We start from the raw sequence: 23,488 nt of genomic DNA, 5'->3' as shown, positions 1-23,488 counted from the left end.
ATGGCTCTCCCTTTGTGAAAGTGCTCTGGACTGTTGCAGGCCCTCAAAGGAGGGGCTAGGACCCAACCTCAACACTCGTGAGTAGGAGACCCAGCTCCCCCACCTATCTCCCTAGTCCCCCCCCCCACAATAGGAGGATGAGAGATTTGTTTATAATCTAAATTTGAACATTAACAATATAGAGAAAATGAGGGAGAGAAGCACTGCTAGTGTACACAATAGTAGATATTTGTAGGTTATTAATAAAATGTGCTCTGTTGTGATGACTGCAGAGTGCATCACATTCTCTTTCTTTGAATCATGAGCTGGAGTCCATCAAATCAAGAGAGTTTTATTTCATAATTCACTTGCTTCTTCATATTCATGATGATGTACAGTCATGGTACATTGCAGATAACTACATAAAAGCTGCAAAAATAATTGCTTAAAGGTCCAATGCAGCCATTTTATCTCGATATCAAATCATTTCTGAGTAACATGTGATTGTTTTCATTTTAAATTGTACCAAAAAAAATCTTAGCAATGAGAAATTTCTCAAGCAATAATTTAGCGAGGACTGTCTGGGAGTGGTAATACTGAAAACTAGCTGTTATTGGCAGAGAGGTTTGTTACTATTTCTTATTGGTCTATCAACTAATTTTCCACCTAGCGATGTCACCAGGCACCAAAACTCCATCCCACCAAAACAGGCTGACATTTCAGGTGGTCTTTTCAAACAGCTCTTACACTAAAAGGGCATTATCATTATTTTTACAATTTCACAGTATTATTCCAACCTCAGTGTGGGAATATATATAAAACACTGGAGAATCACGCTGACTGCATTGGGCCTTTAATAGGTTTCATGAAGTTGAACAATGTGTCCAACTTTTTACACAACAGTTTATAATCCCAAACAAAATAAAACCAGGTTTGCACAAAACTATTCAGTGCTTTTCTAAACAAATTCCTGCATTTAATCGAGCTAAAATGGAATTGACTCCAACTAGACATAAGATCATGTAGCAAACACTCCAGCAGTACAAGTTTCGAGTCATTCTCTAAATGTTCAGACTCGGGACACACAAAAAGACAGACCAATGTATAAGTTAAATGAACTAATCTACATAAATGCACATTAAAACAGAAACAATAAATGTATGCGTTTGCATCCAACCGAATGTCTTGACTGACTTCTCTGAAGTTATTCTCCACTAAAGGTAGGGTTAGCCACGGTGGTGGTTGCCTCCTGGAATATTGGATTCTTATTCTGTTGAGAGGACAAACGAGAAATTACAGAAGAGCCGTAATGTTTGGAACTCAGATGTCTGGAGCGATAGACACAGCATCATGTTTTACCATAGCTGCAGTTTTTGCCAGCCATACATTTAGGGCAACTGACATACAAGGTTAATAAAATCACAACGCTGGCGTGGATTTTTGACTTTGTACAATTACGTATCAAATCTCGCAAGAGTGTTTTATGAACGAGCCCCCCCCCCTCCCCAGGTTGTGTAGTGTAGACCACTGCTGTGCAGTTCTGCCATCCACAAAGTGATGGTTTTTATGTGCAAGCAAATGTCACTCACATCTGACCACTTGGTTTTCTGCGCGTCATTCCTAAACTTGCGGTACTCCTTCAGGTCTTTCAATGTGAAGAAGACTTTGATGAAGAGCAGGATCAGGATTCCGATGACAGTCACGCCTACGATGGAGCCTCCAATGATGGCATAGATGTTTGGCAACTTGGGACACTCTAACACGTTTAGGACGGACATAAACAAACGTCAGTTTAGGCAGTCCTGGAAGCTATCACAGGTTTACGTTTCTGCTGTGAAAACACTTGGTTACACTTCGCTTTGACGTCGTTCCCTCTAGCAGGTTAACTTGCAATTAAGATGCGTCTAACCATGTTAAATCTAGCTTTCCCACATCAGCAAAGTTGCCACTTACCTGGGGGAAAAAAATGTAACTGATAGTTTATGGAGTATATTTGCATGTAGGGGAAATTTCCTGGACCCAGATTAAGCTGACTAAAAAGATGACTGATGCCCTTCAAACAATATGGGCGGTCAATTAACCCCGGCACATATTTCTGTCTCTGTGGGCAATGAAGGTAACATGGGCATACTTTTCAGTTGCACAAGACATGTCTCTTACCTCTGGTCTTTATTATTTGGGCGGTGTAGTTGTCTTCTCCATCCAACTGTGTAATGGTAAAGAAAACCCGGCAGCTCTCCACATCCCTCACATCACAAGGCTTACCAGGTGGCAACATCTCCACCATCTTGAATTCACTAATACTCGTACAGGCCTGGGAACAGTTCTTACTGAATGGACCTGTCTGAAAGCCCAGACACTCAATGCATTTCCTGAAAACAGAAGAACAAGAGGTAAATAGTGAGAAACGTCATTGCTCAACGTTTCCTCTCTTCTTTATTAACACGTAAACGCATGCTTTGATTCAAAAACTCTACGTTTTGAGTAAGATGGCAACACCCAGAAATGGTATTTTCTATTCTCCTAGGTATTCCTTTACGATCCATGGTAGCCATCGTTGTCCTGTGGCTTTTAACGTGTACACAATGGCTCCGACAACATTACCCCAAGGGGCCAGTGAAAGAGGTGGTTATGTGAGTGGAAAAGGAGGGCCCAGGCCATTTTACCCCTTGGTTATACAGGTGGTTTGGCAGGCGGGACAGGTCAGACAGTAGGGCCGCTGGTAGCCCTCCATACACTTGCACTGGTTACACTTGCACGTGCCCCTGCCGCTGCACACACTCCCGCTTGGTGTGCGACACTGCTCGTCCGACTTCTTGCATTGGCAGGCGGTGCCCTCGTACCCGGGTTTGCATTCGCAATTTTTGCAACGGCATTTTCCGTTCCCTTCAACAAAGAGAAGTGATCTTATGTCAGAGTTATGAATTGTAGCTTAAATCAGAACGGAACTGTCCTTAACACAACGTGTTCTTTCTATTGTTATACAGAAATGCACGCATACGTTTTCATCTATATTTCATATTGTTACCCAATTGATACAGTATTTTCCTATATATCAGACTCCACCTCCACACAGTTTGTTCTGGAACTTCTCGCAGCTCTCGTTTTCACACTCGCAGTGCGTGCCGTAGTAGGTGCTGCCACCTGGTAAGGTGTAGCACTGGCAAATGCCACACACACAGTCCCCTCGTCCTTCACACTCCGTGCCGTTGTCCTTCCGGCACGCCGCTCTCAGAGAGCTCTCGTCCTTCTCCCCGATGGAGCACTCACACTTCTGGCCCACAAAGCCGGCTTTGCAACTACACAGAGTTGGGGAAAATAGCCAAATGTACAGATTGCTTGTGAATACTTTACATGCCCCCCCCCCCCCCTCCCCTCCCACCGTGGTGCCTGTGTTTTGACCCCCCTGAATAAAGAGAAAAAAATACAGTATAGAAAATAGATTAATCATATCAATCATGTTTCCCAGAAGGCCATTTGTTTTTCAGGCGACTCAATGCACGCAGAGCGGGAAGGAGGGTGAATCATGCATCACATATTGAATTCAATATTGACTAAATCAAAATAAGAATGATAATACTGTGCATGCTATTTTTTAAATATCCCGGGCCAATGCGTGCCTTACCTGCACATGCCACAGTTGACTTGGCCCTTCCCGTTGCAGTACGGGGAATCGACCGTCACAGAGTCGTCACACTCACACTTGCAGAGAGTCGACAAGCTCACCTTCAGCTTGTCCTTCATACCCAACGGACCAATCAGGAAAGACATTTCACTCTGCATACATTCATCCGCTGTCACTGTTACATTGAAAGACACCTGAGAGGAATTCAAGAGAGGATTTTTTTTTTTGAATTTTAGTCTGTTTGGATCATGTTTGTTGCTATGTATCATGTAACTAAATGTATTCCTAAAGTATAACATTTCACTAATTAGCCATTATATTAATTATTTTTATACTCCTTTTAGATGCATATACATGTTTACAAGTAATTAAATACCAATTTAACTAATTTTTTGTCAACAGTCTATTAATGCTTATTCATGAAAGTTAAGTGTTACCATATTTTTGGTATGGGATAGTCTGTTGCTGCTGAGCTCTTACCATCTGTCCCACTCCCACATTGTTACACACTCCTTTGTCCCCTGAGGGTCCCCCTTCAGGACAGAGTGGAGTGTAAGTGACTCTCACGTTGTCAGGGAGAGCATCATGAGTCACCGTCACTTTGGAGGAGAGCCTCTGTGTCAGAGACACGAAACAGTCTTAGAGCTGACACCAACGCTACATCACCAGAAAAAAACTACCCAAGAAAATCCAAACACTTTATTCCTAGAGATACTAGAGTTAAGTGTATGATGAACTCCAGCAGGGTTGTAAAAGTACTTAAGTACAAATGGTGTAAAGTACTTAAGTAAAAATACTTTAAATGTAAAACTTAAGTAGTTTGAGGGTATATGTACTTTTTTTACTCCACTTACATTCCTAAAGAAAATATGCACTTTTTACTCCTATACATTTTCCCTGACACCAAAAAGTACTTGTTACATTTCAAATGCTCAGGCAGGACAGAATTATGGTCCAATTAATGTACCTATAAATATCACACTAAACACAATTACTGAGTTTGTCAATTAAGAGTGTTGGCGTGTGCCCCTGTCTGTCCATAAGTAAAAAACAATACAATCGTGCCGTCTGGTTTGCTTAATATGAGGAATTTGATGTGTGGCATTTACTTAAACTTTTACTCAAGTATGACTATGAACTACTTTTCCCACTGTGCTTATGTACATTTAAAAACAGACAGTAGAATTTTACTGGATGACTTACCTGAATAGAAAATGACTCGATTAAAAGTATCTTTACTTTTACTCAAGTATGACAATTTAGTACTTTTTCCACCACTGAACTCAAGTAAAGTTTCACACATAATTACAATATGATTTCTTGGAGTACAGTTTTTTTTGTTTGTGATTTGTTAAGTTAATAACAAAAGATAAATGTCTTACGTTGTAGGCATTTTGGATCAGTTCAACGACATTATGGGAGTCAGCGGACAACACTCCCACCTCAGACTTGGGGATCATTTTACTGAGTTCCTGGAATAAAGGTGCTGATTATGCCACAGGGTTAATAAGTGCCTGCATTAGATATGTTGAAGTGTGTCAAAAATATTGGTGCCGAAACCCAAGGCCTTTAGACAACATTCAAATGAATAACAGAAAGACGGAGGAAAAATGAAGGAAAGAAAGAGTCCACTTACCCTGTATACCTTCTCCATGTTCTTCGTCACAGCAAAGATTGGCTGAATGTTGTTCATCTCTAACTGATTAGCCACTTGACCAACAGATGGGTAGTCCTACATGCAGAGACACTTAACTAGTACAACCTCAACAATGCAATTGTTTTAGGGACAAATGGACTGGAATGCAGGCTTCTAAAGTCATGCTCTTCCATTCACTACATATTTCTCATCATCTCTTATGATATGTTTCATATAGTTTTGTTGAGGACCAATGATACTGATCTGAGTGTGCTGCATGTCATCACATACCATTTCATTGCTCTTGCTGTACAGGTTATTGTCCATGTAACATCTCTCATCATTGGGCTCCAGTATGCCAGCCAGCTTGCCGTCCCCTGCCATGTGGAAGCCATCGTCGGTGGTCAGGACGATAAGCCGAGTGCTGCTATTCCTCCAGCCAATCCTTTCCTGTGGAAAACAATTTGGGGCGTCATGTAAATGTAAATGTAAATGTAAAATGTAAAATGAACGACAAAGAGGTGAAAAAGTATTCATCATACATTGTTAGGGGCCTGAGTTTCTCTTTCGAGTGCTACACTAGCAGTACCCTCTTTTTTTTTTACTGCAGCCTATTGTAATTGTGTAAAAATACAGAAATACCTTATATTTCATCATTCTGCTCCATTTAATTGAATTATGAAAATTGTTGGAATAACAATAGGCCGACTACATCTCAGTGTGAATTGTGTGTTGCAGAAATGGACTATTTCCCTGTTTATCTATATAGGGCTACCTATCTACTGTACTTGCCAAGTACCTCAACTCCTCCACAGAGTTGAGCGCAGACTATAGTTTTTGTAGCTCAGTTGGTAGAGCATGTAATGCCAGGATTGTGAGTTTGATTCCCGGGACCACCCATACATCAAATGTATGACAGCATGACTAAGTCGCTTTGGATAAAAGCGTCTGATAGATAAACTACTACTACCACCACCACCACTACTACTACAGTACTACTTCTACATTGAAATGAACCTCTAGTCCTAGTCTCTACATGTCTTTCTTCATTAGGTGAAGTCAATACTTTTTAATAAAACATTAATAAAATACAACCACCGACTGTTTCCTTATTGCTGTTGCTCGAAAGATGGCAACTCAGTGCGCATGCGCATGTGCTAATTGGATCTTAATCAGGAAACAGTCGGTGGTTGTATTTGACTAACGTTTTATTGAAAAGTATTGATTCAACTAATGAAGAAAGACATGCAACAACAGAGGACAAACATGGGTACACAGTAAGTGTTCAAGAATGAACATTTTTAAAGTATTGAAGCGTAGCGAGACGGAGGTTCATTTAAAAAACTATAGTCTGCACTCAACTCCATGGAGGAGTTGATGTACAGTACTTGGCAACTTATGTACTTATCTATGATACACAATGCTGCTTCGACAACAGGCTAACCAAAAATGTCACTGATGTTCAACGTCAGTATGTTGACAGAATGTTGATTCAACATATTTTTTTGCCCTGTGGGATTAGACTACTTTTACCCCACAGACTGCAGCCTGCATGATGGCGTCCAGCGTCCCTTCGGGGGAGTCCAAGTTCCCAGAGATCCGCTGCTTGTTGACCTCGCTCTCAAACTCAGCTTTGTTTTCCGTCATGCTAAGAACATGTCTGTAGCCAAAAGCAGGTTGGCAGTACATCTCTGTTTCGGCGCATGGCTTATTCAGCTTCTCTGAGTTGGTGTTAGTGAACGGCAGGACAGTCTTGTCTACAAAAGAGCCAAAACCTAGAGCAAAAGATAATGGTTATAGAAATGAGATTCATGGACACCCATGGACATACATTGATTTTGAGTAGGAATTGGAGCTGAGATAGACCTGGATGCAAATACTATTTGAAATCATTTGAAATACTTTAGCTGTGCTGTTGGAATGGAACTAATAGAAAAGTCCCAAAAGTGCCAGCCCTGCCCACGTGGAACCCAAGGCAAACTGAAGCTAATGCAAATAAAATAATCAAATAGTATTTGAACAATTCCATCTGATCTGAGATGGTGTCACCGATTCGTCCTTTTCTTGTGATGCCTTGCAGAGCGCTAAACAGTTCGTTTCCCAGAGTCTTGATGCTCCTCAAATCATCCTCCATGGAGTAGGAGAGATCCATCAGGTAGTAGAGATCAACAGGATAGCCCTCCACTCTCTGAAAGTCCAGCGTGAATGTATGAGGCAGTCCTGAAAAAAGCAACATCAAGGTGAAAACTGAAATGCCCAAGAGAAAAGTACAAAGTTAATGAAAATATGTATTACTGTCATAAAACATACACTGCAAGGATAACAGTAATGATGAAATTGAGTATGTTTATTTTCCATTTTAAGATCCTTTTATCGTGATTACATTTGACTACTTTGAATCTGTTACAGCCATAGAGTTGGATAGAGAGCTTAAAGCCAAGGTTGGTGATTTACTGCCACCTATAGTTAGGAAATGTTCGCTGAGGAGTTTAGTTAATTGGCTGATCCCTGGTGCTGACCTGAATGAAATTCTGTTATCCTCATTTAACCCATAAAAAGTTCAACCCAGTTGACTAATTGGTGGAAGAAAAATGCTCTGCCCATGCTAAAACAGGTGTGGTTTTAGCCATTTTCAGAACATGGTGGTCGTGATGGGAAACTGAGGCTTTCTGAAAGCTTTGGTGATTTCACCAAATTGTGCCGAAAAATGGTTAATTACTCAGAGCTTCATTATCTGTTCACAATGCAATGGTCAGCAATAAATAGCAGCGTGTGATTGGCTTATCTTTCTCCATTCTTTTCCTCAAATCTACATGGTTCAGCGGAAAGTCATTGGCTTTGTTTGCCTCTCGTCAGTTGGAATACCAGATTTGCATCTTACATTATCCTTCACAACTTACGTCATGCTTAAGACAGAAGTTTAAACTATACTAAATAAAACAAAGTATTTGAACAGTGCAGAAAGTGTGGTTTCACGTAAAACAATTTTCAAAATATTGTGTCTTCAATGGGATCATATTCTCACTTTCCTGAATGTTACATAGTTACCTACATAGTTACCTACCTGCTAACCTTTAGTACAAAACCCAAACTATATTTGTAAGTATGGGTTCCAGTAGAGGTTGGTGTTAAAAAGCAGCTTGGAATCCAAGAAAGCACCAGAACCATGGCAAAATCAGTGGGATCTCGCATTTTGCAACACACGGTTTGAAAAAGCACGTGATCAAACGAATCTTCGGACGTCATGATTTACTTCTGATAAAGTGATACACGTGTCTGCAGACTGCTTTGAAGTGATTTGCTTCGACCCATGCCTCAGATATCCGGTATCAAACGTCACATCACTACACGGTGGCCCTTTTTGTCATGTTTTGTCATTAATTATCATGTCTTGTCCCTGTGCTTCCCCTTCTATTCGTTTCCCTCTGCTGGTCTTATTAGGTTCTTTCCCTCTTTCTATCCCTCTCTCTCCCCCTCCCTCTCTCACTCTCTCGCTCTCTCTTCTCTCTATCGTTCCGTTCCTGCTCCCAGCTGTTCCTATTCCCCTAATCAATCATTTAGTCTTCCCACACCTGTTCCCGTTCCTTTTCCCTGATTAGAGTCCCTATTTCTCTCCTTGTTTTCCGTTCCTGCCCCGTCGGATCCTCATCTATAATTCACCGTGCTGTGTCTATGTTTTGCCCTGTCGTGTCGTGTTTCCCTCAGATGCTGCGTGGTGAGCAGGTGTCTGAGTCTGCTAGGTTCAAGTGCCTTCCCGAGGCAACCTGCAGTTCTCGATCAAGTCTCCAGTCTGTTCTCGTCTTTACGAGTAGTATTATGCTTTTTGTTTTGTAAAGTTTCTTACTGGATTAAAAACTCTGTTTTCGCCAAGTCGCTTTTGGGTCCTCATTCACCTGCATAACAGAAGGATCCGACCAAGGAATGGACCCAGCGACTACAGAGGCTCGTAACACTGCCGTCAAGATCCAAGGAGCCATGCTCGGCAGACACGAGCAGGAATTGTCTGCTGCTCGCCATGCCGTGGAGAACCTGGCCGCTCAGGTTTCCGACCTCTCTGGACAGTTCCAGAGTCTTCGTCTCGTGCCACCTGTTACTTCCTGGCCTGCCGAGCCTCCGGAACCTAGGGTTAATAACCCACCTTGCTACTCCGGGCAGCCCACGGAGTGCCGCTCCTTTCTCACCCAGTGTGATATTGTGTTCTCTCTCCAACCCAACACATACTCTAGTGAGAGAGCTCGGGTTGCTTACGTCATTTCACTCCTTACTGGCCGGGCCCGAGAGTGGGGCACAGCTATCTGGGAGGCAAGGGCTGATTGTTCTAACAATTACCAGAACTTTAAAGAGGAGATGATTCGGGTTTTTGACCGTTCAGTTTTTGGTGGGGAGGCTTCTAGGGCCCTGGCTTCCCTATGCCAAGGTGATCGATCCATAACGGATTACTCTATAGAGTTTCGTACTCTTGCTGCCTCTAGTGACTGGAACGAGCCGGCGCTGCTCGCTCGTTTTCTGGAGGGACTCCACACAGTGGTCAAAGATGAGATTCTCTCTCGGGAGGTTCCTTCCAGTGTGGACTCTTTGATTGCTCTCGCCATCCGCATAGAACGACGGGTAGATCTTCGTCACCAGGCTCGTGGAAGAGAGCTCGCATCAACGGTGTTTCCCTGCTCCGCATCGCAACCATCTCCCTCCTCTGGCTCTGAGACTGAGCCCATGCAGCTGGGAGGGATTCGCATCTCGACTAAGGAGAGGGAACGGAGGATCACCAACCGCCTGTGCCTCTATTGCGGATTTGATGGACATTTTGTTAATTCATGTCCAGTAAGAGGCCAGAGCCCATCAGTAAGCGGAGGGCTACTGGTGAGCGCTACTACTCAGGTCTCTTCATCTAGATCCTGTACTACTATGTCGGTCCATCTACGCTGGACCGGTTCGGGTGCTACATGCAGTGCCTTGATTGACTCTGGGGCTGAGGGTTGTTTCATGGACGAAGCATGGGTTCGGAAACATAACATTCCTTTCAGACAGTTAGACAAGCCTACGCCCATGTTTGCCTTAGATGGTAGTCATCTTCCCAGTATCAGATTTGAGACACTACCTTTAACTCTCACAGTATCTGGTAACCACAGTGAGACTATTTCTTTTTTGATTTTTCGTTCACCTTTTACACCAGTTGTTTTGGGTCATCCCTGGCTAGTATGTCATAATCCTTCTATTAATTGGTCTTGTAATTCTATCCTATCCTGGAACGTATCTTGTCATGTGAAGTGCTTAATGTCTGCCATCCCTCCCATTTCTTCTGTCCCCACTTCTCAGGAGGAACCTGGCGATTTGACAGGAGTGCCGGAGGAATATCATGATCTGCGCACGGTCTTCAGTCGGTCCCGAGCCAACTCTCTTCCTCCTCACCGGTCGTATGATTGTAGTATTGATCTCCTTCCGGGGACCACTCCTCCTTGGGGTAGACTATACTCTCTGTCGGCTCCCGAACGTAAGGCTCTCGAGGATTATTTATCTGTGTCTCTTGACGCCGGTACCATAGTGCCTTCTTCCTCTCCGGCCGGGGCGGGGTTCTTTTTTGTTAAGAAGAAGGACGGTACTCTGCGCCCCTGCGTGGATTATCGAGGGCTGAATGACATAACGGTTAAGAATCGTTATCCGCTTCCCCTTATGTCATCAGCCTTCGAGATTCTGCAGGGAGCCAGGTGCTTTACTAAGTTGGACCTTCGTAACGCTTACCATCTCGTGCGCATCAGAGAGGGGGACGAGTGGAAAACGGCGTTTAACACTCCGTTAGGGCATTTTGAGTACCGGGTTCTGCCGTTTGGTCTCGCCAATGCGCCAGCTGTTTTTCAGGCATTAGTTAATGATGTTCTGAGAGACATGCTGAACATCTTTGTTTTTGTCTATCTTGACGATATCCTGATTTTTTCACCGTCACTCGAGATTCATGTTCAGCACGTTCGACGTGTTCTACAGCGCCTTTTAGAGAATTGTCTCTACGTAAAGGCTGAGAAGTGCTCTTTTCATGTCTCCTCCGTTACTTTTCTCGGTTCCGTTATTTCCGCTGAAGGCATTCAGATGGATTCCGCTAAGGTCCAAGCTGTCAGTGATTGGCCCGTTCCAAGGTCACGTGTCGAGTTGCAGCGCTTTTTAGGTTTCGCTAATTTCTATCGGCGTTTCATTCGTAATTTCGGTCAAATTGCTGCCCCTCTCACAGCTCTTACTTCTGTCAAGACGTGTTTTAAGTGGTCCGGTTCCGCCCAGGGAGCTTTTGATCCGCCCAGGGAGCTTTTACGTCCGCTCCTATCCTCGTTACTCCTGACGTCACTAGACAATTCATTGTCGAGGTTGACGCTTCAGAGGTAGGCGTGGGAGCCATTCTATCCCAGCGCTTCCAGTCTGACGATAAGGTTCATCCTTGCGCTTATTTTTCTCATCGCCTGTCGCCATCTGAGCGCAACTATGATGTGGGTAACCGTGAACTGCTCGCCATCCGCTTAGCCCTAGGCGAATGGCGACAGTGGTTGGAGGGGGCGACCGTTCCTTTTGTCGTTTGGACAGACCATAAGAACCTTGAGTACATCCGTTCTGCCAAACGACTTAATGCCCGTCAAGCTCGTTGGGCGTTGTTTTTCGCTCGTTTCGAGTTTGTGATTTCTTACCGTCCGGGTAGCAAGAACACCAAGCCTGATGCCTTATCCCGTCTGTTTAGTTCTTCTGTGGCTTCTACTGATCCCGAGGGGATTCTTCCTTATGGGCGTGTTGTCGGGTTGACAGTCTGGGGAATTGAAAGACAGGTTAAGCAAGCACTCACGCACACTGCGTCGCCGCGCGCTTGTCCTAGTAACCTCCTTTTCGTTCCTGTTTCCACTCGTCTGGCTGTTCTTCAGTGGGCTCACTCTGCCAAGTTAGCTGGTCATCCCGGTGTTCGAGGCACTCTTGCGTCTATTCGCCAGCGCTTTTGGTGGCCGACTCAGGAGCGTGACACGCGCCGTTTCGTGGCTGCTTGTTCGGACTGCGCGCAGACTAAGTCGGGTAACTCTCCTCCTGCCGGTCGTCTCAGACCGCTCCCATTCCTTCTCGACCATGGTCTCACATCGCCCTAGACTTTATTACCGGTCTGCCTTTGTCTGCGGGGAAGACTGTGATTCTTACGGTTGTCGATAGGTTCTCTAAGGCGGCACATTTCATTCCCCTCGCTAAACTTCCTTCCGCTAAGGAGACGGCACAAATCATTATCGAGAATGTGTTCAGAATTCATGGCCTCCCGTTAGACGGCGTTTCAGACAGAGGCCCGCAATTCACGTCACAGTTTTGGAGGGAGTTCTGTCGTTTGATTGGTGCGTCCGTCAGTCTCTCTTCCGGGTTTCATCCCCAGTCTAACGGTCAAGCAGAGAGGGCCAATCAGACGATTGGTCGCATACTACGCAGCCTTTCTTTCAGAAACCCTGCGTCTTGGGCAGAACAGCTCCCCTGGGCAGAATACGCTCACAACTCGCTTCCTTCGTCTGCTACCGGGTTATCTCCGTTTCAGAGTAGTCTGGGTTACCAGCCTCCTCTGTTCTCATCCCAGCTTGCCGAGTCCAGCGTTCCCTCCGCTCAAGCGTTTGTCCAACGTTGTGAGCGCACCTGGAGGAGGGTGAGGTCTGCACTTTGCCGCTACAGGGCACAGACTGTGAGAGCCGCCAATAAACGCAGGATTAAGAGTCCAAGGTATTGTTGCGGCCAGAGAGTGTGGCTTTCCACTCGCAACCTTCCTCTTACGACAGCTTCTCGTAAGTTGACTCCGCGGTTCATTGGTCCGTTCCGTGTCTCCCAGGTCGTCAATCCTGTCGCTGTGCGACTGCTTCTTCCGCGACATCTTCGTCGCGTCCATCCTGTCTTCCATGTCTCCTGTGTCAAGCCCTTTCTTCGCACCCCCGTTCGTCTTCCCTCCCCCCCTCCCGTCCTTGTCGAGAGCGCACCTATTTACAAGGTACGTAAGATCATGGACATGCGTTCTCGGGGACGGGGTCACCAATACTTAGTGGATTGGGAGGGTTACGGTCCTGAGGAGAGGAGTTGGGTTCCGTCTCGGGACGTGCTGGACCGTTCGCTTATTGATGATTTCCTCCGTTGCCGCCAGGGTTCCTCCTCGAGTGCGCCAGGAGGCGCTCGGTGAGTGGGGGGGTACTGTCATGTTTTGTCATTAATTATCATGTCTTGTCCCTGTGCTTCCCCTTCTATTCGTTTCTTGCCTTCCCGAGGCAACCTGCAGTTCTCGATCAAGTCTCCAGTCTGTTCTCGTCTTTACGAGTAGTATTATGCTTTTTGTTTTGTAAAGTTTCTTACTGGATTAAAAACTCTGTTTTCGCCAAGTCGCTTTTGGGTCCTCATTCACCTGCATAACACTTTTACAACCCAGTTTGGCCATTGAGAACCCTCACCTGGTCTGAGCTTCAGATTGACCTCCTGAGGACGGAGCTGGATGGGTTCCCCCTTGTCCAATGCAGTGTTGGACAGGGAGATGTTCTTAGAAGAAGAAAAGTCATTCTTGGGAGATATGATGTCTTCTTCCATGCAGCCCCTTTCTATGAGCTGAGCCCAGGTGTCACAGCGAGCTGCTTCCTGCTCCCCTGGTTTGATGAAGTTCTGGGAATGGAACAGACTGGCTTCAATGAATAAAGTACTGTGATGGAGTAGCTACAGATTTGCAGCGGGATAATGTGATTCTCCATCAGCCGTTACAAGGTCATTCTCACAAAACTGTCCATAAAACCAAACAATTCTCAAGTGTATTTTATCAAGAAATGTCCTCTTGAATCACTGAGATGAGCATCTGTACTTATCTATTTCATAATTGTTATTATGTTTTTTTAATGAGATATTATACATTTTACCAACATTTTCACAAAATGCCAATTACCGAAGCAGTTTTAGATGTCCAAAAAAGTAAAACAAATCCATATTTTTACTATAAAAAAATTAAAAATGCTCCCCCAATGAAAAGGCCTGATAAACATAACACTGAAAATACAAATATTTCAAATTAAATTATACAATTATGATCAAATTAAATCAGACTTTTGCCCAATTTGAGCTATTTTGGTAATGAGAAGGCCACATGGGGTAAAGGGGGTGTTTGAGAATAAGAACATCATTCTGAAGACATATACAGTGCATTCGGTAAGTATTCAGACCCCTTGACTTTTTCCATCATTTTTACGTTACAGTCTTATTCTAAAACAGATTTTTTTTAAATCCTGATTAATCTACACAAAATACCCCATAATGACAAAGCGAAAACTGGTTTTTAGAAATCTATAAAAAAAGATACCTTTTTTAAATAAGTATTCAGACCCTTTGCTATGAGACTCAAAATTGAGCTCAGGTGCATCCTGTTTCCATTGATCATCTTTGAGATGTTTCTACAACTTGATTGGAGTCCACCTGTGGTCAATTCAATTGATTAGACATAATTTGGAAAGGCACACACCTATATATGGTCACACAGTTGAAAGTGCATATCAGAGCAAAAACCAAGCCATGAGGTCGAAGGAATTGTCCATAGAGCTCCGAGACAGGATTGTGTCGAGGCACAGATCTGGGGAAGGGTACTAAAGAATGTATGCAGCATTGAAGGTCCCCAAGAACACAGTGGTAAAACTGAGCAATAGGGAGAGAAGGGCCTTGGTCAGGGAGGTGACCAGGAACCCTATGGTCACTCTGACAGAGCTCCAGAGTTCCTCTGTGGAGATGGGTGAACCTTCCAGAAGGACAACCATCTCTGCAGCACTTCACCAATCAGGCCATTATGATAGAGTGGCCAGACGGAAGACACTCCTCATTAAAAGGCACATGACAGCCCCCTTGGACTTTGCCAAAAGGCACCTAAAGGACTCTCAGACCATGAGAAACAATATTCTATGGTTTGATGAAACCAAGATTGAACTCTTTGGTCTGAATGCCAAGTGTCATGTCTGGAGAAAACCTGGCACCATCCCTACAGTGAAGCATGGTGGTGGCAGCATCATGCTGTGAGGATGTTTTTCAGTGGCAGGAACTGGCAGACTAGTCAGGATCGAGGAAAAGTTGAACGGAGCAAAGTACAGAGAGATCCTTTATGAAAACCTGCTCAGAGCGCTCAAGACTGAGGTTCACCTTCCAACAGCACAATGACCCTAAGCACACAGCCAAGACCACGCAGGAGTGGCTTTGGGACAAGTATCTGAATGTCCTTGTGTGGCCCAGCCAGAGCCCGGACTTGAACCCAAACATTTCTAATATTTCTGGAGAGACCTGAAAATAGCTGTGCAGCGAAGCTCCCCATCCAGCCTGACAGAGCTTGAGAGGATCTGCAGAGAAGAAATGGGAGAAACTCCCCAAATACAGGTATGCCAAGCTTGTAGTGTCATACCCAAGAAGACTCGAGGCTGTAATTGCTGCCAAAGGTGCTTCAACAAAGTACTAAGTAAAGAGTGAATATTTATGTACATTTAATATTTCAGTTTTTTATTTTGAAATACATTTGCAAAAATGTCTAAACCTCATTATGGGGTATTGTGTGTAGATTGATGAGAAAAAACAAATACATTTTAGAATAAGGATGTAATGTAACAAAATGTGGGAAATCTGAATACTGAATACTTTGAGTGCATTGTAAGCAAATTAACTTAACTTGTGCTCATCTAAGGACTACTCTTCTACATTATGCATCATGGGTGAATAAAACTATTCAAAAACTGACTGGAGTTTTAACAGGAACTTGAATTTATTTTACGGTAATACGCAATAAATATATCAGTTCAATGTAAACATTTTTTTATGATTTATGGACAATCCACAGCAATGTTTTGTGTTTTATTCAAATTAGTAAAAAAATATATATATTTTTCAAAAAAACTGTTTTTAGGACAATCACCCTACAGCATAGGCGATACCATCTTCGTTCGTGATTCGGCCAAACATGTATCTTCTAAAATGTTGGTGATTCATTTGAATTTAGACAATTCTCCGTTGTTAAAAGAGAGAATGTTTTGCTCCATGAAGTAATCCAACTATGTGCATGCCGTCATCTTGTCTATTTCAAATCTGTTCTTATTGATTAATACAGGTGGGTCCACCCTGAAGTGCCGCTTGTCATGATTTGAAATAGACAAGCTTGTGGCACACACATGAATGGATTACTTCATGGAGCAAAAAACATATTTTAAGAATGTCACCTTTTTCAACTACCTGCAACTTGACACAGACATTTTAGAATATACATGTTTGGCCAATTTGAGAACAAAGATAGTGTCGCCAAGTTAAGGCTGATTGAAAATTCTCTGTCTACGCCAAACAGAAGCAATCCTGTAATGGCAAATGGAGAATCACATTAGCCAGTTACAAATCTGCAGCTAGTGATGGAGTTGCTCTGTAATCCACTCTGAATCTGTAGTAAAATGTGTTGGAGTTAATTTTAAATTAGCAGGACCCCTAGTTAAGTCCATCGCTCTCGGTTGGTTTCAAGAGGTCTGACTGTCTGTGGATAGTCCTCTACAAATGATCTGAATATCAAACTATATCCAGCAACTCAAAATTAGTTATTTTTTTGTCGCTGTAGTTGTTTACAAACAATGCCGCAGTTGACAAATAAATTGACAGTTTGTGCTTAGTTGAACATTTAGATCGAAGGGACTATTATTCAAATGAAGTGTTACCAAGAAATGGAAATACAAATGGGCCTTCACATATATATTTTAGTACTGCAGTTAGCACACCCACCCACATGCTGTGGCTTAGCACCTTCATGCATATTCTCAGCTCTGTTTGCAGTGTTGTAAAGTACTATTTAAGTAGTTTAGGGTAACTTTTACTTCACTACATTCTTAAAGAAAGTCATGTACTTTTTACTCCATACTTTTTCAATGACACCCAAAAGTACTCGTTACATTTTGAATGTTTAGCAGGACAGGAAATGGTTCAATTCACACAATTATCAAGAGAACATCCCTGGTCTTCCCTACTGCCTCTGATCTGGCGGAATCACTAAACACAAATTATTTGTTTGTAAATGATGTCTGAGTGTTGAAGTGTGCCACTGGCTATCTGTAAATTAAAAAAAACAAGAACATTGTGCCTTCTGATTTGCTTAATATAAGGAATTTCTAGTTATTTGTACATTTGCTTTTGATACGCAAGTATATTTTAGCAATTACATTTACTTTTGATATTGAAGTATATTTAAAACCCAATTTGACCTTTTCTCAAGTATGACAATTGAGTACTTTTTCCACCACTGGAAATCAATCACACATAGATACAGTTGAAGTTGGAAGATTACATACACTTATGTCGGAGTCATTAAAACACATTTTTCAAACACTCCACAAATTTCTTGTTAATAAACTATAGTTTTGGCAAGTTGGTTAGGACACCTACTTTGTGCATGGTACAAGTCATTTTTCCAACAATTGTTTACAGACAGATTATTTCACTTAATCACAATTACATTGGGTCAGAAGTTTACATACACTAAGTTGACTGTGCCTTTAAACAGCTTGAAAAATTCCAGAAAATGATGTCATGGCTTTAGAAGCTTCTGATAGGCTAATTGACATAATTTGAGTCAATTGGAGGTGTACCTGTGGATGTATTTCAAGTCCTACCTTCAAACTTTGCTTGACATCATGAGAAAATCAAAAGAAAACAGCCAAGACTTCAGAAAAAAATTGTAGACCTCCACAAGTCTGGTTCATTCTTGGGAGCAATTTCCAAATGCCTTAAGGTACCACTTTCACCTGTACAAACAATAGTACGCAAGTATAAACACCGTGGGACCACGCAGCCGTCATACTGCTCAGGAAGGAGACTTGTTCCTTTTCTTAGAGATGAATGTACTTTGGTGCGAAAAGTGCAAATCAATACCAGAACAGCAAAGGACCTTGTGAAGATGCTGGACGAAACAGGTACAAAAGTATCTATATCCAAAGTAAAACGAGTCCTATATCGACATAACCTGAAAGGCCAATCAGCAAGAAAGAAGCCACAGTTTCAACTGTTCTGCCTTACTATTATTCGACCATGCTGGTCATTTATGAACATTTGAACATCTTGGCCATGTTCTGTTATAATCTCCACCCGGCACAGCCAGAAGAGGACTGGCCACCCCACATAGCCTGGTTCCTCTCTAGGTTTCTTCCTAGGTTTTGGCCTTTCTAGGGAGTTTTTCCTAGTCACCGTGCTTCTACACCTGCATTGCTTGCTGTTTGGGGTTTTAGGCTGGGTTTCTGTACAGCACTTTTAGATATCAGCTGATGTACGAAGGGCTATATAAATACATTTGATTTGATTTTGATTTGATTTGACTGCTTCTTAATCTGCCATAAAGAACAAGGTTTGCAACTGCACATGGGGACAAAGATCGTACTTTTTGGAGAAATGTCCTCTGGTCTGATGAAACAAAAATATAACTGTTTGGCTCTGGATAAGAGCGTCTGCTAAATGACTTAAATGTAAATGTAAATGTAAATGAAAAGGGGGAAGCTTGCAAACCGAAGAACATCATCCCAACCGTGAAGCACAGGGGTGGCAGCATCATGTTGTGGGGGTACTTTGCTGCAGGAGGGGCTGGTGCATTTCACAAAATAGATGTGTCAGGACCCGGTTACGAACCCGGGTGTCCAGAGTGAGAAACAGTCACTTAACCAACTGAGCCACGAATAGTCAGCAGAACCCAGAAGATGAGGCAGACACAGCAATACTTGAGACGGTGTATTTAATGAAGTAAAAAGTGAAGTTCTTCAGGAAAACATGTAACTCCACAACCTCAAAAGGAATCCTACAAGAACAAAGGAAATCCTCCAAGACAAAAAAGGTAAATCCACAAGGTGGAAGGTAAAGCACAAAAAGCCTCAAAAGATACTCAAAAAACAAACACACAAGAACAAAAAAACAGAATTCCACAAGAGTCCACCGGGATCAACAAGAGTTCTCAGAGTACTAGGGCTGGGTGATAACATACAAACACAGAGCAAAGAACAGAGGAAAACAAAGGGTTTAAATACAATCAGGGGAAACGAGGCACAGGTGCAAATAATAATGGGGATCAAGGGAAAACAAAAGGTCAAAAGGCACAATTGGGGCATCTAGTGACCAAAAACCGGAACAACCCTGGCCAAATCCTGACAAGATGGCATCATGAGGGGGGAAAATTGTGGCTATACTGAAGCAACATCTCAAGACATCAGTCAGGAAGTTAAAGCTTGGTCGCAAATGGATCTTCCACAAGGGCATTGACCCCAAGCATACATCCAAAGTTGTGGCAAAATGGCTTAAGGACAACAAAGTCAATGTATTGGAGTGGCCATCACAAAGCCCTGACCTCAATCCTACAGAAAATGTGTGGGCAGAACTGAAAAAGTGTGTGCGAGCAAGGAGGCCTACAAACCTGACTTAGTTACACCTGCTCTGTCAGGAGCAATGGGCCAAAATTCACCCAACTTATTGTGGGAAGCTTGCGGAAGGCTACCCAAAACGTTTGACCAAAGTTAAACAATTTAAAGGCAATGCTACCAAATACTAATTGAGTGTATGTAAACTTCTGACCCACTGGGAATGTGATGAAAGAAATAAAAGCTGAAATAAATAATTATATCTAGTATTATTCTGACATATCACATTCTTAAAATAAAGTGGTGATCCTAACTGACCTAAGACAGGGAATTTTTACTAGGATTAAATGTCAGGAATTGTGAAAAACTGAGTTTAAATGTATTTGGCTATGGTGTATGTAAACTTCCGACTTCTTACTGTTTAAAGCTCTCCTCACCGGTTGTTTGCACCACGTGCAGTACGCTCCTGATTTGATGCAGTCATTGCAGGAGTTGATCACTGTTTTGGAACATAATTTCACCTCCTCGGAGAGCACTAGGGGAATGGCTGACACACACACACACAGAGACACACACAGGATGACTCATATTATAGTTGTGAGTATTTTAAAAAAATCAAGAGGTGATTTTGCTGACTTTTTAAAAACGTACCACCTCTGCCCATCAGAAGGAGCAGGAGAGACACACACGGATACATTTCCTGGTGACAGAAAGAGGGAACAGCCATTGTCACTCCATCAATCGTGACCAAATGTCAAAGACCATTACGGTCATCTATATTTACCATTCAAGCAATCAGTAAAAGTGCACTGTAGATAACACACTGTAAGAGCTGTACACTGTAAGAGCTCCTATACTATTAGAATATGATACACACACGGCCACTGTCCAATACTCTATATTCTGAGCAATATCAACTACTGTCTCCGAGGGTCAATATTTAGTGGCCACACCTTGAATGAGTAGGTGTGTCCAAACGTTGGACTGGTACTGCGTGCATATACAGTGCCTTTGGAAAGTATCCAGACCCCTTGATTTTTCTCACGTCATTACGTAACAGCCTTATTCTAAAATTTATTAAATATAAGAAAAATTCTCAGCAATGTACACACAATATTCCATAACGATAAAGTCAAAACAGGTTTAGAATTTTACAAAGTGTCCAAACGGAGAAATATATATATATATATGGGGGCTTGGAAATGAGGCAGACAAATATACTCTAGATGGAAGCCACAATCCATCAATATTAAAGCAGATCTACCCACCCCTCCACCCAAACAGAATCGGCGGAATGAATACACCCCTGATAACCAGCACAGAGTTCAAGCTGTAATGTGTAACTTTTTGGGTGACCCAACAAAATTCATATAGAAATGTGAGTTATAGATCTGTCCTTGAAAGCAAGTTTAAGAAGCAATAGATCTGTTTTATGTGCGCTATATCTACGCTTCCCGTTTCCAAGTTTCGCTTATGAGTCTTCTACTATCGGTTTTGTACGCCAGCTTTAAACAGCTGAAAATACAATATTTTTGTTTATGAAAAATACATTTCACAGCGGTGTACATGGTACAATGATTACACTACACTTTTTCGTTTTGTCACAAACTGAAATTAGGATAACTATTAGATTTTCAGCAACCAGGACATGGCGGAGCGTTTTCTGCGTAGTGCATCCTTCACAGCAGCCACATACAAACAGCATCGTCAGAATGCTAGTTGTATAATTCCTTCTCACATCTACATGCTCTCCTCCTCTCATGTTTTTCCTTTTGCTTCAGTGCCCAATACAACAGCTGTCTGTAACCAGGCAAAAAAACCCTCCAAACTTTTTATACCACAACCGCCTCATGCAGCCCCTACAGCGGTGTCACCATATTAGCTTACGTCATTGTCAATAGCTACTAGAACTAACCTGTTATTAAATCCGCTACAGTGTAGCAGTAACACCGGCGGGCCCGGGTGGCAATAAATTAATAAAACCGAAAGCTTACCTTGACTTGGACTTCAAAGTGGAAAAATTGACGGGGTCTGAATACTTTCCAAATGCACTATATTTAGTTATTATTAGTCATTTAGTTATATTTATTTCGTTTTATCTAAAAAGGATCACTTTTTATGTTTCACTATATATTTTGGTAGTCCTCCCCTTCCTCCACTGAGGAGCTGTAATGGGTTTCTTCTTCCTCCGAGGAGGAGTAGCAAGGATCAGACCAATGTGCAGCGTGGTAAGTGTCCATAATGATATATTTAATAAATCAACAGAACAAAAGTACAAACAAGCTGAAACAGTCCCGTATGGGGAAAACACTAACACAGAATACAACCACCCACAAAACACAATAGAAAACAGGCTACCTAAATATGGCTCCCAAACAGAGACGACTGGCACCTGCCTCTGATTGAGAACCATACTAGGCCAAACACATAGAAATGACAGAACAAAACATAGAAAAACAACATAGAATGCCCACCCCAACTCACACCCTGACCAACTAAAATAAAGACATAAAAAAGGAACTAAGGTCAGAACGTGACAGGAGCCTTCCCTGCTGAAGACAAAGCCACTAATATGAACAGAGAGTAAAAGAGATACAATTATCTTTCAAAAGCATAGCTGTTGTTAAATTAAATGTCCTCCATTGCCAGTATTTAAATGATTCATTACCATTATTTATCCAGGCGGGTATGTAAGAACACATTTTTTTTTAATGTTACCGCCCAGCGCGGTATAGCTAACAGGTTGTGAATTGGAAGACAATCAGTCATTCAGTACATATGAGTCTACAAAGTTATGGGGCTGAATTCCTGGACATTGAGAGTACTCTTCATTCAGGAATAGGTTTAATCTGGGTCTGGGAAATTGTCCCAAACTCTTGCGAAATATCTCACTTCTTAAATAGCTGGCTAGAAGTACTTAAGCTATTCACTCCTCTTAGGCATGAGCGGTCTCCCTTTTTTCCCTTTACTATCATTTAGGAAAAGGTGAGAAATCTGCCACAAATATGAGTAAACTAAATTAGTTCATATTAGAAACATTAAATGCTCCACTGTCGGCTATGAATAAACCAATAAAAGCCTGATAAAATGATAAAACATTTGTGATACTTTTGGATAGTTGCTGTCATTTATTTTCGTTGAGCGTCTGTTTAGCTTCTTTACTTGGTCATTAGAATTACAATGTTAGTTCTTCTTATTTATTTATATTTTTAAATGTATTTATAAATCAACCAAATTATCTCAGGGTACAGTTACACATTGGTGCTAGCTTCACATTCTAGGCCTATGCTGTTTATGCTGTGGTAGTATATGGAATAATCATATGGTATACTATATGCCTCAAGTGTAATGGAGACTTATTTTATGCAAATCCTTACAGGCTGATAAATATAAATCCTGAACCTAAATCCTTGATCTCCTATGGCACAATATTACATTATTATTAGTCTACATTAAAACATGAATCACAATTCTCTTCTCCTAAAGATAGAAAGTCCCAATTGTTAAATTTAGTAATAAAACAGTTATTGATCCTAGTAAAAAAATGTATCAACAAAATATACACTTTAAATATAGCCATATGGACGCTACTCACAAGAGTCATTGTGCTGCAGCTCCTATGTAACCCTCAACTCACTGTCATGGGTGTGCTCTCTATGTGGTTGACTGACTGCTTGAGATGAACATCACAGTTATTTTGTAAAAAGCATACAGCCTCATTACAGGAAGTATATGGAAGGAAACAGATAGGGCTATGACAGTACCAGTATGGCCCAAAATAAATCCATGCAAAAAATGTAAACACGAAGAGGTTGATGTTGAAGCAGCCAATTCTGAGTGTGTGAATAATGCGAAAAACGTGATTGTAATCCAGAAAGAGGACTGTTTCCAAAT

The 23,488-nt window shown here is 42.2% G+C and overlaps 1 protein-coding gene across 6 annotated transcripts; it reads right to left on the bottom strand.

Annotated features, from left to right (window-relative positions):
• Nucleotides 1-311: 311 nt before the first annotated feature.
• LOC124041732 (integrin beta-2-like) lies at nt 312-23,284 on the bottom strand. Of its 6 annotated transcripts, none has more exons than XM_046359687.1 (16): nt 23,190-23,284; nt 20,246-20,294; nt 20,032-20,141; nt 13,667-13,871; nt 7,290-7,460; nt 6,774-7,015; nt 5,532-5,690; nt 5,241-5,336; nt 4,987-5,076; nt 4,085-4,219; nt 3,605-3,798; nt 3,046-3,278; nt 2,646-2,865; nt 2,140-2,351; nt 1,569-1,735; nt 312-1,249 (listed from the first exon to the last, which is right to left on the bottom strand). In XM_046359687.1, the coding sequence occupies exons 1-16, from the start codon at nt 23,196-23,198 to the stop codon at nt 1,184-1,186; spliced, it is 2,358 nt and encodes a 785-aa protein (XP_046215643.1). In that variant the 5' UTR covers nt 23,199-23,284; the 3' UTR covers nt 312-1,183. The 6 variants fall into 6 exon arrangements, with proteins under 6 accessions (XP_046215643.1, XP_046215653.1, XP_046215625.1 ...); XM_046359697.1 differs by having other exon boundaries at nt 20,249-20,294; nt 23,190-23,276; XM_046359669.1 differs by lacking the exon at nt 23,190-23,284 and adding an exon at nt 21,333-21,371.
• Nucleotides 23,285-23,488: the final 204 nt, after the last annotated feature.

Source organism: Oncorhynchus gorbuscha, linkage group LG01 (assembly GCF_021184085.1).
Source record: "Oncorhynchus gorbuscha isolate QuinsamMale2020 ecotype Even-year linkage group LG01, OgorEven_v1.0, whole genome shotgun sequence".
Taxonomy (NCBI): Eukaryota; Metazoa; Chordata; class Actinopteri; order Salmoniformes; family Salmonidae; genus Oncorhynchus; species Oncorhynchus gorbuscha.
Note: the sequence above shows the minus strand (reverse complement) of the source record. Positions and strands in the feature narration are given on the sequence as shown.

Coding starts and splice junctions, on each gene's coding strand:
- LOC124041732 (XM_046359669.1), bottom strand. CDS start 21,356: ATGAGAGGAGGAGAGCATGTAGAT. Junction 5,691..6,773: donor TGCAGGCTGCAGTCTGTGGG/GTAAAAGTAGTC, acceptor TGTTTTCCACAG/GAAAGGATTGGCTGGAGGAA. Junction 2,352..2,645: donor ACCACCTGTATAACCAAGGG/GTAAAATGGCCT, acceptor TTCTGTTTTCAG/GAAATGCATTGAGTGTCTGG.